This window comes from Crocuta crocuta, unplaced genomic scaffold (genome assembly GCF_008692635.1).
Source record: "Crocuta crocuta isolate KB4526 unplaced genomic scaffold, BGI_CrCroc_1.0 scaffold37, whole genome shotgun sequence".
NCBI lineage: Eukaryota > Metazoa > Chordata > Mammalia > Carnivora > Hyaenidae > Crocuta > Crocuta crocuta.
In genome coordinates, this window is record NW_027532040.1 from 1,461,687 (window position 1) to 1,475,380 (window position 13,694).

General features: G+C 39.0%; 2 protein-coding genes across 10 annotated transcripts in view; one reads left to right on the forward strand and one right to left on the reverse strand.

The window, feature by feature from the left end:
* The window catches only part of ANKIB1 (ankyrin repeat and IBR domain containing 1), a 135,233-nt gene extending 131,495 nt beyond the window's left edge, over positions 1-3,738 (reverse strand). For 2 of the 3 annotated variants that reach the window (XM_077776249.1, XM_077776247.1), the window contains exon 1: positions 3,129-3,178. The gene's annotated coding sequence lies outside the window, so the exon portion shown is untranslated. Of the gene's footprint in view, positions 1-3,128; positions 3,179-3,642 lie in introns of those variants that run through there. The other variant, XM_077776248.1, reaches the window with a different exon arrangement.
* Positions 3,739-3,760: 22 nt separating this feature from the next.
* Positions 3,761-13,694, forward strand: part of KRIT1 (KRIT1 ankyrin repeat containing) — a 38,718-nt gene continuing 28,784 nt past the window's right edge. Inside the window, exons 1-4 of one of the 7 annotated variants that reach the window (XM_077776252.1) lie at positions 3,761-4,037; positions 8,039-8,142; positions 9,591-9,750; positions 13,248-13,340. In XM_077776252.1, coding sequence (XP_077632378.1) covers positions 8,041-8,142; positions 9,591-9,750; positions 13,248-13,340 — 355 coding nt within the window. In that variant the 5' untranslated portion in view covers positions 3,761-4,037; positions 8,039-8,040. Of the gene's footprint in view, positions 4,038-7,510; positions 7,913-8,038; positions 8,143-9,590; positions 9,751-13,247; positions 13,341-13,694 lie in introns of those variants that run through there. The other 6 variants (XM_077776253.1, XM_077776256.1, XM_077776254.1 and 3 more) reach the window with 6 other exon arrangements.

The following is a 13,694-nucleotide window of genomic DNA, read 5'->3' on the forward strand; positions in this document are numbered from 1 at the left end:
TTTTTCTATTCAAAGCATTATTAGAGAATTAAAAATTGCTATAACTATATTACAACTTCTTTTCCTGGGAGGAACCTAGCATATTACAAGTAAAACAACATTCAGCATTACTATAAATCAGAATCTGTATGGCTTTTAGGTGGAGATAAAATACTTCTTAGGACTATTATATGAATTGAATGAAATTATATAGATAGACATAGATATAGATATAGGTATAGATATATAGATATGGATATAGATAAAGCATTTACCATGGTGGCTAGTATGAGTCAAGGACTGAATAAATGGCATTAAATGTGTTTATTCTCACTGAAAGGACATGAAACAACCCTGGAATACAGTGAAGTGACTTCAAAACCCACTAGAGATGTCTGTGAAGGCAGATGGATAGAATCAGAGTCAAATATCTAGACTGGCAAATTCAATAAGGAAAGGATCCTTAACTTATTTTAAACTTTTAGTCCCAGAATCTAACATAGTGCCTGGCACACAGTTGGCATTCAAAAATGGTTTACTGAAATGAAGTGAGTATGAAAGGAAGTTTTATCTGCAAAAGAAAAGGTAGTCCGAGATTGTCTGAAAAATAAGCCTAGAGTCCAAAAATTACTATTCCCTAAGCAAGTCACTTTGAGAAAGGAAAGAAAATACATAAGCAATTTTAGAACCATGCATAGAAACTCCTCTGACTGATCTTTTTATTTAAAATAACAGAGTCACTCTCAAGTCTGTTTTGGCAAATGTGTCACATATAAAGTCTAATAGAAAAGTATTTTTAAATTTCATCTAAATAACTGTTGTATCCATCCTCAAAGAGGGAAAATGTACCCTCTTTTCTAAATATTTTCTAAATTTCTAAATTCTACCCGTGAATCAGATAAACTTAATTCAAGTTTTTCCATTTATACATTAAAATTACCTTGAACTTTTACTTACAAGTACATTGTAAATACACAGATTTCACTTTCACAAGTTCATTTGCACACCTCAGAAAAGGAAGTCGAAAGAAAGAAAGTCAACTCTCTAAAAGTGAGCAGTGCTACAGGAATACAAGAGTAGCTAATGAACTTTTCTCCCTTGTCTCAGCAGCCACCTGTTAGAGTTCACCCTTATGGCACAATCTGGATGGTTTTGGAACATTTTCATACTGAAAACTCTAAATTCCCAGTGCAGCTGGCAAGGGAAAAAGTGTAATACCACTTTATTTCCAAAGATAATAGGGATCAATAGGTTAAAAAAAAAAAAAAAAAAAAAAGACTTTTCCAAGTTATGGCCCATTACCTCACTTTTATTTGGAAACTGATCAATTTTATGCAAAGCAAATACACTCAATTCTGTACAAGTGCTTAGTTTCTGAAACAAACCAGTAAAGTACACTTCTAGACCAACGGCTGGAGCTACATCTCCTGAGCCTACTTCAAACTAAAATCTGCGAACAATGTGAAGTTACAAATCAAATAATAGCCCAAAATCAAGTGCTGGAAGAAAGTTTTGAAAACCACAAGCAGGGGCGCCCGGGTGGCTTAGTCGGTTGAGCGTCCAACTTTCGCTTAGGTCATGATCTCGCGGTTCATGGGTTCGAGCCCCGCGTCGGGCTCTGTGCTGACTGCCAGCTCGGAGCCTGGAGCCTGTTTCAGAGTCTGTGTCTCCCTCTCTCTCTGACCCTCCCCTGCTCATGCTGTCTCTCTCTCTCCTAGAAATAAATAAAACATTTAAAAAAAAAAAAAAAAGAAAACCACAAGCAAAAATCATCATTAAACACATCTACGTCTCCTAACAAAATGGCTATGTCTTCAGGAAAAAAAAATATATAATGACAAAGCTACCAATTTACATTACAAAACAGTTTACAGATTAGTAATAAAGAACCTGCAATATGCAAAGTTAAATTATTTTTAAATTATTATTTGCTTCCTATTGTGCCCTGTAAAGTGTTAAAAGCATGAAGGCCACTGACAATATCACAATTATTTTTTACTCTAATTTCTGGAAAGTTCTGCAATGGCAGTTTTGCAAACTAAATTTCAAAGAGAAAAAATGCTTAGCCGGAAATCTGGAAATAAACATTTCATTTCTTTCATACACTAAGAAGCAGTAGTAAGGTCATTGGCACCAAAATGTGTAACACCTGTAGGTGGCTGATCCAAATCAGTAAAAATGGTCTCTCTGGAACTAAGGACTTAAAATAATATCTTACCAATCTGACATGATCTTTAAAAGTAGGGTTGTTTTTTGTGTTTTTTTTTTATACCACTACAGGACAAAACTTTCCAATACAAAATTTATCACAGCATACACAAACACATGCTTTCTAAACTGAGAACTAAATGTAAACCCAAAACACTAAAATTTAAAGACATGAAAACATATTTGAAACCTCGGACTTTTGTTTTTACGTTCATTTCTTAGATCTACTAGCAAAGCTCTTCTGGAAAGGGTGTTCATTCCAATATAAGATTGTCTAATATACCAATTCCGTGTGAATAGAGTTTTTGAAACTAATTCTTAAAAACCTCCTTAGGAGATGCTTAATTACAGCTCTAGTTCCAATTTCCTGCGACTCAAACAGCAATGTACAGAAAAGAGCTTATACACAGTTAGGAAGGGAGATGAATGAAGGTCTAGGAGAGACCCATCCTTTTGTTTCGGTGGCAGATGCTGCAAAAATAAAGGTCCACTAGAGCTATCTGCACCTATCCCCACCCATCACAACCCTGCAGAGCACTTTCACCCATCCACTCAAGACCCTCTGGCTCACGAGATTTGCCCAACCCGTGGCTTTCCACGTCTCAATGGATGGGCGGGGGAGGCTGCGACGTCTGGGATACAGATAGAAAAAGAGGGAGGACACAGATCTTTGAAGGCAGAGGGACAAGGAGATGCATCTGGATGAGGATGGGACGTGCCACGAAGACTTGCAAATTAGCTGGGAGAAAAGCCCCATGGGACCGACAGAGGATGTTGCCTATTCAGGGATGCGGAGAGACGGAGGTACGATGCTCCACAGGAGGAAGGAGACACATAAGTAAGAGACCCGGGAGGGCTTGAACTAGGCAGCGCTGAACTCAGAGCCCAAAAAAGGGTTGAGGTAGTTTCAAACACAGTCGTACGGTGAAGCCGAGACTTACGGTTACTTCCCGGGCTGAGGATAAGGGTCGGGTGGACCCCGAAGCTCCNCCCCGCCCCACCCACCCAGGCGGGCGCCCCTTCCTCGCCGGCCCGGGTGCGCCGGGCTGAGGCTGCTGGGGCCGAGGATGCGCACTAGAGGCCCGCGAGGAAGGCTGCGTGAGACGGAGGCGCCCGCTACGAGGCTCAGACTGGGAGGGCGCCCCCCATCCCTCTCTGACCGCCTCGCCGCCTCACTCAAGGGAGGGGAAGAGGGGGCGGTGGCTTTTGCCTCCGCCTCGCGGTCAAGTCCGGCTCATGCTCCAGCCTTGCGCGCGCGCACGCAGCCCNACCAGCCCCAGACAGCCCGCAGCCCCAGCGGGAAGCAGCAGGAACGGCAGCAACTCGCCCGTCGACCCGGAAGCTTTTCCGCCGCCGACCGCGACGCTGCGAGGGGAATAAACCCGGAAGTGGTTTCCTCATCCCGGTCGCGGCGAGATAGAACGCAAAGGCCTTTGAAGACCTGGAAATCCTTACTTTCTGGCGAGTGTGATACGGTGCTGAGGTGCGAGTAGAGTGAAGAGCAATAAAGAACTGGGCGGCAAGAGTTCCCCTGAGTCCAGAGACTCGAGCTCTTGAGGCGTATTTGGGGAAGCGCGGCCGAACACTCCAGGAGGCTTCTGGTGGCTACGGAGGGTTTTCCTGTCACAGGAAGTTAGGCCTGGCTGCTGGGAAAGAGAAGGAAGGAGGAATGAGAAAGCGGTGACAGCACCCCGCCCCGCAGGTGACTGTCCCACCCAGTGAGTTGAATGTAGCGGCCCGGGAAGTGCTCGGCCGCCCGCACGGGTGAGACGAGGAGGAGCGAGAACCAGACTCCCGCGAGAAAAAACAGAGGTTGGAGGCTGAACTATCTCTACATCTAGCTTCTCCAGGCAAGGAGATTATTTCTTACAAGTAGTAACAGAGAAGCCAGAGCCCCTTTTGGGGTGGCAGCTCTTTGAGCACGTCCTTTCCCCGTAGTGGATGTTGACGGGTGGCGTCGGAGGAAAAACGTAGGCAGAATGGGTTTGGTTTGGTTTTGCTGTCTTTTCAGGGAAAGCGATTCACGACTTGTCATTCCAGCTCATCTCGCCTCTCAGTACTTCTCTCTTTTGAGGCTTTTGGCTTTCTTTGCTTTTTATTTATGGTGTATTTATTTTCAAAAGAAAGATCATTGACCTAGCTGGCCTAACTCAGAATCTCACTCCCATTCCTTTCTTACTCACTTAAGAGAGTTTGTGCGCCTTCACAGTTTGTTTGCAAATGCTTCTTTCCCTTTGAATCTGTAGTCTCTTAACTGCTTTGGTGGCCTCATCTTATTTGGGGGAAATGACAAAAATTCAAATGTTTTAAAAACAATATAAAAACGACTCATTCCATGATCTTCTCCCCCTCACACCAGGCTGTACTGTATTAGTTGGTTCCGCTAAGAATTGGGTTGCGGAACTACCATATAGTGGCAGCTGATATACAGCATATTTAGATACACTAGGTTTGAAATTATGCTACCCCAAATAACCTTAAATAACATTGGTGTTCACTGTGTAGGATTTCATTTGGTTCCCTATGTCAGTATTACTTAGTTCCTTCTGTGTTAGCCGTATTTAGTGTAATTGTCTTCAAAAGCAGTTTAAAGATTATTAAATATCTTCAATTGCGGAACAGAATGTCTCTTAACAGAAAGTCTTTGAAAAGTATCAGCGACACTTGTTGGCCTTCATAAGTGATGATTAGAAGAATTGGTTGAAGGAACAAGGAGAAAGCAAGCTGACTTAGAAGTAGCACCAACAGCTATTTTCTGCTCTACTTTATTAATATTTCCTCTCTTTTTAGCAAAAGGATGAGATTTCAGCGGTCAGCAAATCCCTGTAGAGGAATTCTTACTGATAATTTAGTTGCCATCTCTTCTCCTTAATGTTATAATGCTTTAAAATAGTGAATGGTTCCAAGAGAATAGGGAAGGGTCAAGTAACTTAGCTACTCTACCTCAGCTTTTTTTCTGTAAAATGGGGATCACAATAATAATACCTATTTCATCAGGTTTAGGGGGGAATAAAATGACTTAATATATGTAAAGCACTTAGCATAGTGTCTAGCACATAGTAACCATTGTAGGTGTTAACTATTCACATTATTTTTAAAACATATTCAGTGTTATATTGAGAAAAAGCAATAAAACCTAAGGACAACTTGATAAAGTCACTTTGGCTAGTGGGGATAAAAAAATATGCTTTCTCAGTGATTTTTAGCTAGGTGAACAAACATTTTGTGGATTTGGCTTTGTTTAGTTATTTAAAGTTGACATGAGTTTAAAAGATAGAGAGGGGCGCCTGGGTGGCTTAGTCGGTTAAGCGTCCAACTTTCGCTTAGGTCATATGATCTCATGGTTCGTCGGTTCGAGCACCGCGTCGGGCTCTGTGCTGACTGCCAGCTCAGAGCCTGGAGCCTGTTTCGGTCTGTCACTCTCTCTCTGACCCTCCCCTGCTCACGCTGTCTCTCTCTCTCTCTCTCTCTCTCCTAGAAATAAATAAACATTTAAAAATTTTTTCAAAAAATAAATAAAAGATAGAGAAACATTGCTTAAGGATAAAGAAAGGGGATCATTTTCTCTCTCAGAAACATTTTATAGAGACCTAAGGTAACGTCTCAATTTTTGTTTTTTACTTATGAAAATATACTTTCTGATCACTGCTGGTAATTTCTCCTAGCATGTACTTTGCAAACTGGTAAATCATCTTGTCAACTTTGACTTCTGCTTTACTAAATTTACAATACCCATATTCACACACTGAATCTTCTCTTTTTCTCTGGTGTAAAAGGCTCTAGTTTGTTCATCTGTACTAAAATAGCAAATTTTTTTTAAGTTTATTTATTTTGAGAGAGTGAGGGAGGGGCAGGGAGAGGGAAAGACAGAATCCCAAGCAGGCTTTGTGCTTTGGATGGATGCTCTGTCCCCTTTCTGTCTCTGCCCCTCTCCAGCTTGTTCTCTCTCTTTCAAAATAAATAAACTTAGAGAGAGAGAGAGAGAAATCATTTCTTTGAAGATAAATAAACATATTTTTGACATTTTGTTAAACAGGACTGTCTGGAATAGCAAAGAAATGTTAACAAGCCTGCCCGTGGGCACTAAATGGTATTTGTACACCTCCCCTTCTCCAAAGTGAAAAACTAGAAATGCCCCTACATATTTTCAAATGATCCCAGGTAGGGTACCACCCTCAAGTAAGAACTACTTCTACATATTTGTAAGGCCTTTAGCGCTTGGAACATTATCATTTATACCTAAGCATTTTTTCAGAATCGAATGAGCCATAACACAGTACCACCTATTTCCTATACTTAGTCACTTGAACTTTTATCTAAAACTCAATCTGAACATAATAACTCTAGTTATGCCTTCTCTATTATTTTTAGCTCAAGTTATTCTTTTCCAATCCCTCTGCATGTATTTCTTCCTTAGCATTTTTGCCCTGATATGTTAGTAGCTTTTATTCTTTTCCTAACTTAATTAAGCCTTTGTTATCTTCTTTCATGTCACTGGAAATATGCATATTTCAAATATTCAAGTATATATATTTCTTGAAAATCAATTTTTAGAATCTTTTGAAGATATGTTAACATTAAATGATGTAAAAACAAAATACTGTGACCCTCATGGTTATGCCTTTTTTCTATTACATCACATTTGTTTATCTTTTAAAAGGTGAGTGTACTGTGCAGTACCGTATATTCCAGAGAAATGATGAGTATTAATAAAGCATCTTCCTAGTAGTTTTTTTTTAATGTTTGTTTACTTTTGAGAGAGAGAGAGAGAGAGAGAGTTACAGTGTGCACAGGGGAGGGGCAGAGAGAGAGGGAGACACAGAATCCAAAACAGGCTTTAGGCTCTGAGCTGTCAGCACACGGCTTGAACCCACAAACCGTGAGATCATGACCTGAGTCCAAGCATACCCCCCCCTTTTTTTTAATTGAAGTTGACCAGCACAGGAATTGATTATTTTAAATTGTGTTTAGAAGATTACAGATTACTTGATTTCTCTTTTAGGTGATTAACGGAAAAAAAGGTTTGTGTAATTGTGCTACATATGTTAAACAATGTATTTACAACACTGCCTTTTTTTTTTTTTTAAACAACCAAGAAAGTGCTTGAAATTCAAACGCTTATTGGAAATTCACCCCTGGATACTAAAATTAGTCTGGGGAAACAGTGCCTCTGTGTGTGTTTGTGTGTGTGTGTGTGTGCGCGCGCGCGCGCGCGCGTGTGTGTAAAACATGTATTTGGAAGAAAAAGTTGGTTATCTAGGGAATTGATAATGGAAGTGGAAAAAAATTCTTAAGTCATCATCAGAAAGATTTTATCAACTGACCAAATGTTATTGATTCTCTGATAGGCATCTCCAAAGAAAATTGTAAGGTATACTTTACTTCATCCAAATGTCAAAGTTGTTTCTAAAGATTTTGGAGAGTCAATGGCAGCTGCCTATTTCTAGCTTCCCAACTATTAACAATATGATATTTACTTGTGTAATTTATAGAAAATAAGTGGTCATTATTTTCTTAGTATATACAAGACATTTTATAATCATATCACTTTTTTTTTTAGGTCCAAAAGGCAGATTCGTACACAGCTTAGACACACAAAATTATTCTCTCCATTGAAGTTTTTCACAGAAATGGAAAAAAGGAACATGAGGAAATCTTAAAATTATATGCTAAGATTTTGAATAGTTCATTAGTAAGATACAGTCACCTCTGACTTGCCTTTTAGGTATTATATATATTCTAAGATAGGAAAAGAAACATGTCATTTTTAACATTGTTTTTCAAAGTGATTATGTTGATTATGTGTTTTTTGGTACTTCAGAGGATTTCTGTGTTTGTTTGTTTTGTAAAGCAATGGGAAATCCAGAAAACATAGAAGATGCATATGTTGCTGTTATTCGTCCAAAGAACACTGCCAGTCTCAATTCTCGGGAATACAGAGCTAAGTCCTATGAAGTGAGAACGATTTACTAACATTTGATTTGCTACCATGGAATGTCATTTTGATTTTCATTTACATATAAAGTCTCACATTCTGTGAATTTTGGTTGATAACCTAGATCTTAAAAAGGTAGAACTGATGCTCCTAAATCTTTGCTCCTCACTGCCTGCTTGTCTGTTGCATGTCTTGGGACCATTTTTTAATTGATAGGCATAAATTATTAGATATTAAAGGTAGTCATTTGAGTTTTCCTTATAATGTATAGATTTAGTTTTTAATTTTTTTAAGTTTGTTTATTTTTGAGACAGAGGGACAGAGCATGAGTAGGGGGGAGGCAGAGAGAGGGAGACACAGAATCTGAAGCAGGCTCCAGGCTCTGAGCTTTCAGCACAGAGCCGGACATGGGCCCAAACCTATGAACCGTGAGATCATGACCTGAGCCAAAGTTGGACGCTTAACCAACTGAGCCACTCAGGCGTCCCTAGATTTAGTTTTTAAAAAGTACAATCTACGAAATGGCTCTCAAAAATTAAAAAAAAAAATTTGCAGAAGTCAGCGTATTCCAAGTTCCAATGTAAATACTGTTCATGGCTATTTCCCGAAAGAACTTTTTTAACAGTTCATTTTAAAATCTTTTTAACTTTAAAGTTTTAGGCAATTAACTTACTTCTCTGTAGTCCTAAATTGTATCACATATACTAGTAAACATGATTGAGGCCAAAAAAAAAAAAAAACAAACCACCACCACCACCAAAACCTAAAGCAGAATTCTCTCTTCGATGCAGCAGATTCCAGGTGTCCTAAAATGCTTCTAACTCCGACTGATTTCTCTAGCTTAAATTGCTTTTCAAAGGTTAGTTATTTGAAACCTATTAAAGGATATTGCAGAGGTTCTCAGGTGGTTGTTGCTTCAGTAGTGCTCTGGCTTACTAGTTCTCAATCCTGGATACACTGTTGAATCACCTGGGGAACTTTATTTTTTTTATTTTTATTTTTTACAAATAGTTTATTGTCAAATTGTTTCCATATAACACCCAGTGCTCATCCCCACAAGTGCCCTCCTCCATGCCCATCCCCCCTCCCCCCCCACATGCATCAGTCCTCAGTTTTTGTCAGCATTCAAGAGTCTCTCATGGTTTGCCTCTCTCCCTTTCCCCCACCATTTCCGCCCTTCTTCTCCCCCTTGTTCCTCCGTCAAGTTCCTCCTAATTCTCCTATACGTGCAAACATATGATATTTGTCCTTCTCTGCCTGACTTATGGGAACTTTAAAACTTAGTACCAGGGCTCCACCCACCAGACATTCTGATTTAATAGGTCTGAGATGAAGCTAGGCATTGCTGTTGTTTTAAAGGATTCCTAGGATATTCTAATATGAAGCTAGGGTTAAGAGAGACTGCTGGCTTAGTCTAATCTAAGGCAAGTAAACTTTATTTTAAATTTTAATATTTTTCTCATCTAAGATTTTGTTGCATGAAGTTCCCATTGAAGGACAGAAAAAAAAGAGAAAGAAAGTTTTGTTGGAAACTAAACTTCAAGGCAACAGTGAAGTAACACAAGGCATATTGGATTATGTAGTAGAAACCACCAAACCAATTTCTCCTGCAAACCAGGGTATCAGAGGTAGGAACCTTTTTTTCTTTTTCTTTTTTTTTTTTAATACAGTTTGCTTCAAATGCTTGTAGAGAAAGATGTTTTTAAAAATATATTAAGATCAATTTCTTTGGAAAGCCTGGAGGGCTCAGTTTTTAGAGTGTGTGACTCTTAATCTCGGGGTTGTAAGTTCGAGTCCCACATTGGGTTTAATTTTTTTTATTTTTAAAAATTTATTATTTTTCAGAGATAGAAAGGGTGGGAGTGGGGGAAGGGCAGAGAGGAAGGTAGGCAACAGAATTTAAAGCAGGCTTCAGGCTCTGAGCTGTACGCACAGAGCCTGACATGGGGCTTGAACCCACAAGTCATGAGATCATGACCTGAGCTGAAGTTGGACACACTTAACTGACTGAACCACCCAGGTTCCCCTAAAATAAAATCTTTAAAAAAAAAAAAAAGTCTCTTTTCATGTTCCTTTCCATTAAAAAAAGAAAAAAAAAACTTGCAAAAGACTCAGAAAACTTTTTTTAAGGTGTAGCTAAGCCCTTCAGAAATATCTTGACTATAATGTTCTTTTAAGTTAAAAAATATTTAAATAGTTACAACATTAATGATTTGTTCAGTAGATATAGGAAACCAAGGGGTGGCTTGAAAACTAAGAAAATACAAATCACTTTTGCTGAAAATATTGTTCTCTAGTTAAGTATCTTTGAACTAGTATCTTTATTTATAAAGAAAGTGTTTAAAAATTAATAATCGGGTGCCTGGGTGGCTCAGTCGGTTAAGCTTCCGACTTTGGCTCAGGTCATGATCTCACAGTCCGTGGGTTCGAGCCTTGCTTGAGGCTCTGTGCTGACAGCTCAGAACCTGAAACCTGCTTTGAATTCTATCTCCCTCTCTCTCTGCCCCTCCCCTACTCGCTCTCTGTCTCTGCCTCTCAAAATAGAGACATAAAAAATTTTTTTAAAAATTAATCGGGGCGCCTGGGTGGCTCAGTCGATTAAAGTGTCCCACTTCGGCACAGGTCATGATACCGTGGTTCATGAGTTGGAGCCCCATGTTGGGCTCTGTGCTGATAGCTGAGAGTCTGGAGCCTGCTTCAGTTTCTATGTGTCTCTCTCTGCCCCATCCCCACTAGCACTCTGTCTCTCTCAAAAATAAACAAACATTAAAAAAAAAAATTAATAATCGGTTGGGGAGCCTGGTGGCTCAGTCAGTTAAGCATCTGACTCTTGGTTTCGGCTCGGCATGATCTCATGGTTTGTGGGTTCGAGCCCCACATTGGGCTCCACTCTGACTGTAGAGCCTGCTTTTAAAAAAAATAATGATCAATTTTCTCAGGCTGTAGCCTCACAAGGAGTAGATAGTCATTAAAAGTTACAGATATCAGGGTCACCTTAGTGGCTCAATAAGTTAAGCAACTGATTCCAGCTTAGGTCATGATCTCTCAGTTGGTGAGTTTGAGCCCCATGTTGGGCTCTGCGCTGACAGCCCAGAACCTAGAGCATGCTTCAGATTCTCTGTCTCCCTCTCTCTGTGCCCCTCCTTTACTCATGCTCTGTTTCTCTCTGTCTCTCAAAAATGAATAAATGTTAAAAAAAAAAAAAAGTTAAAGAACTTAGAAACTATGTCCAAGAATCAGGCATTATTATTAAGAAACTAAAGCCAATATCAGTCAAATAGCTATTGAAAACAGTTGTTGGTGAGGTAAGGCATACCTCTCTGTGCCTACTTTTTGGTTTTTTAAAGCTTATTTGGTATTTTTTTCTGTTACTCTTTCTAGAAATTTTCCAATTCATCTGTTTCAGTAAAGAGACTTGTTTATGTTGCAGAGATATGGTTTGAATCCTGTGGTTTGAGTTATTGGTTATTTTGGGTATTTGTTCTCTAGAGATTATTGAACTGTAAGCCCCTGATTCATAATTTTTAGAGGTATCATTCACCATATTTTACCTTTTTTTATGTTTATTTTTTTAAAGATTTTTTAAAATGTTTTTATTTAATTCTGAAGAGAGAGACAGCATGAGTAGGGGAGGGTCAGAGAGAGAGAGATACAGAATCTGAAGCAGGCTCCAGGCTTTGAATTGTTAGTACAGAGCCCGACGCAGGGCTCAAACCCACGAACGGTGAGGTCATGCCCTGAGCCAAAGTCAGATGCTTAACCGACTGAGCCACCCAGGAACCTCTTTAATGTTTATTTTTGAGAGAGAGAGAGAGAGAGAGAACATGAGCATGGAGGTGTAGATAGAGAGGAAGACACAGAATTTGAAGCAGGCTGTCAGCACAGAGCCCAATGCAGGGCTTGAACTTGTGAACCCAGAGATGGTGACCTGATCCAAAGTCAGACACTCAACAGACTGAGCCACCCAGGCACTCCATGTTACCTTTCTAATAGGTACCCAAGAGGGCCTGAAGGGTAGAGGCTCTAAGGCATTACAACTCAATTAAAATAAGTTATTGCATAAATTTATAGATCTCTGATACATATTCTGAGTCCCATAAAGGGAAACTCCTTTCCCTAATTATCAGATTGGTTTTTTAATAAAATGATCTAGAAATTGATCTTAGCTAAAAAGTGGACTATTTTTGTTGGTTATCAAGGCATGTAAAAGGCTCTTTATGGATGCCATAAATTTGTTAGTCTTTTCTACCTCAGTCTTGGACTTCTCTGATAAATTTTCATCTAGACTTCTTCTACTATTGCTAAATTGTTCTAGTTATCAGGATCTGTCCTGAGATCAAGTTTCTGAGACATATATCCAAATCACATATTTGAGCTAATACAGATGAGTCATAATTTGTTATGTGAATGAATTAGCCAAACTCTGCCACTCAGTCCATTCACCCAGAAGGGGGGTGTCATTGTTGACAACAATGTCCTCTCACCCAGAGAAATGGGTAGTGCTTTTTGAAGATTTTTCCAGGAGATTTTAAAAAAATTTTTAATTAACAAAAAATGTTAATGTTTATTTTTTGAGAGAGAGAGATAGAACATGAGCAGCAGAGGGACAGAGAGAGAGGGAGACACAGAATCCAAAGCAGGCTCCTGGCTCTGAACCGTCAGCACAGAATCCGATGTGGGGCTTGAACCCACGAACTGCGAGATCATGCATGACCTGAGCCGAAGTTAGACGCTTACCCGACTGGGCCACCCAGGCACCCCTGGGAGCTTTTAATAAGAGAAGTTAAGATGGCGAGCTTTAACCTAACTAATTATATTAGTTATAATGAGCCATACCGCATCCTGACTATACTTTTTATATTGAGTCTTCTAAATATGTGAAGTATTTTTGTAGAATAATATGATTCCTTATACAAGCATCACATGCAAAGGGGAAAAGTTTATCCTGATGAGCACTAAATAATATATGGTATTGTTGAACTCCTATATTGTATACCTGAAACTACTACAACACTGTATGTTAACTACTCTGGAATTAAAATATATTTTTTTAATTATCAAAGTAGTTTATAAAATTTAAAAGCCCATTTTTTAAAAATCTTTACTGACTTTTAAAAATGGTTAGGAAAACGAGTGGTACTAATGAAGAAATTTCCTCTGGATGGAGAGAAGATGGGCAGAGAAGCAGCATTATTTATTGTTCCATCAGTTGTCAAAGGTAAAGTGTAAGATTTACTTTATGAATCTTTATTTTAGATACTAAGTTAAAATCTGAGGAATTTAGGAATTTATAATCATATTTACTACTCTAATACTGTTATAAAACACATATTTTTAAATTAGTAGAAAGTGGGGAATTTGTTACTTAAAAAAAGATGTTTTGATTTCAAAGTAATATTCAGCCTTCTGGACTAAACAGTAATGTTTTTGTTTCTAGTTTTAAAAGTAGAATGCATGTGGGCACCCGGGTGGCTCTGTTGGTTAAAAGTAGAATACAGAAGTGAGGAGCGAAGCCAAAATTGAAATGAAAGGTTTTCAGGATATAAGGGATTTTTCAAAGGATGTGACTAGA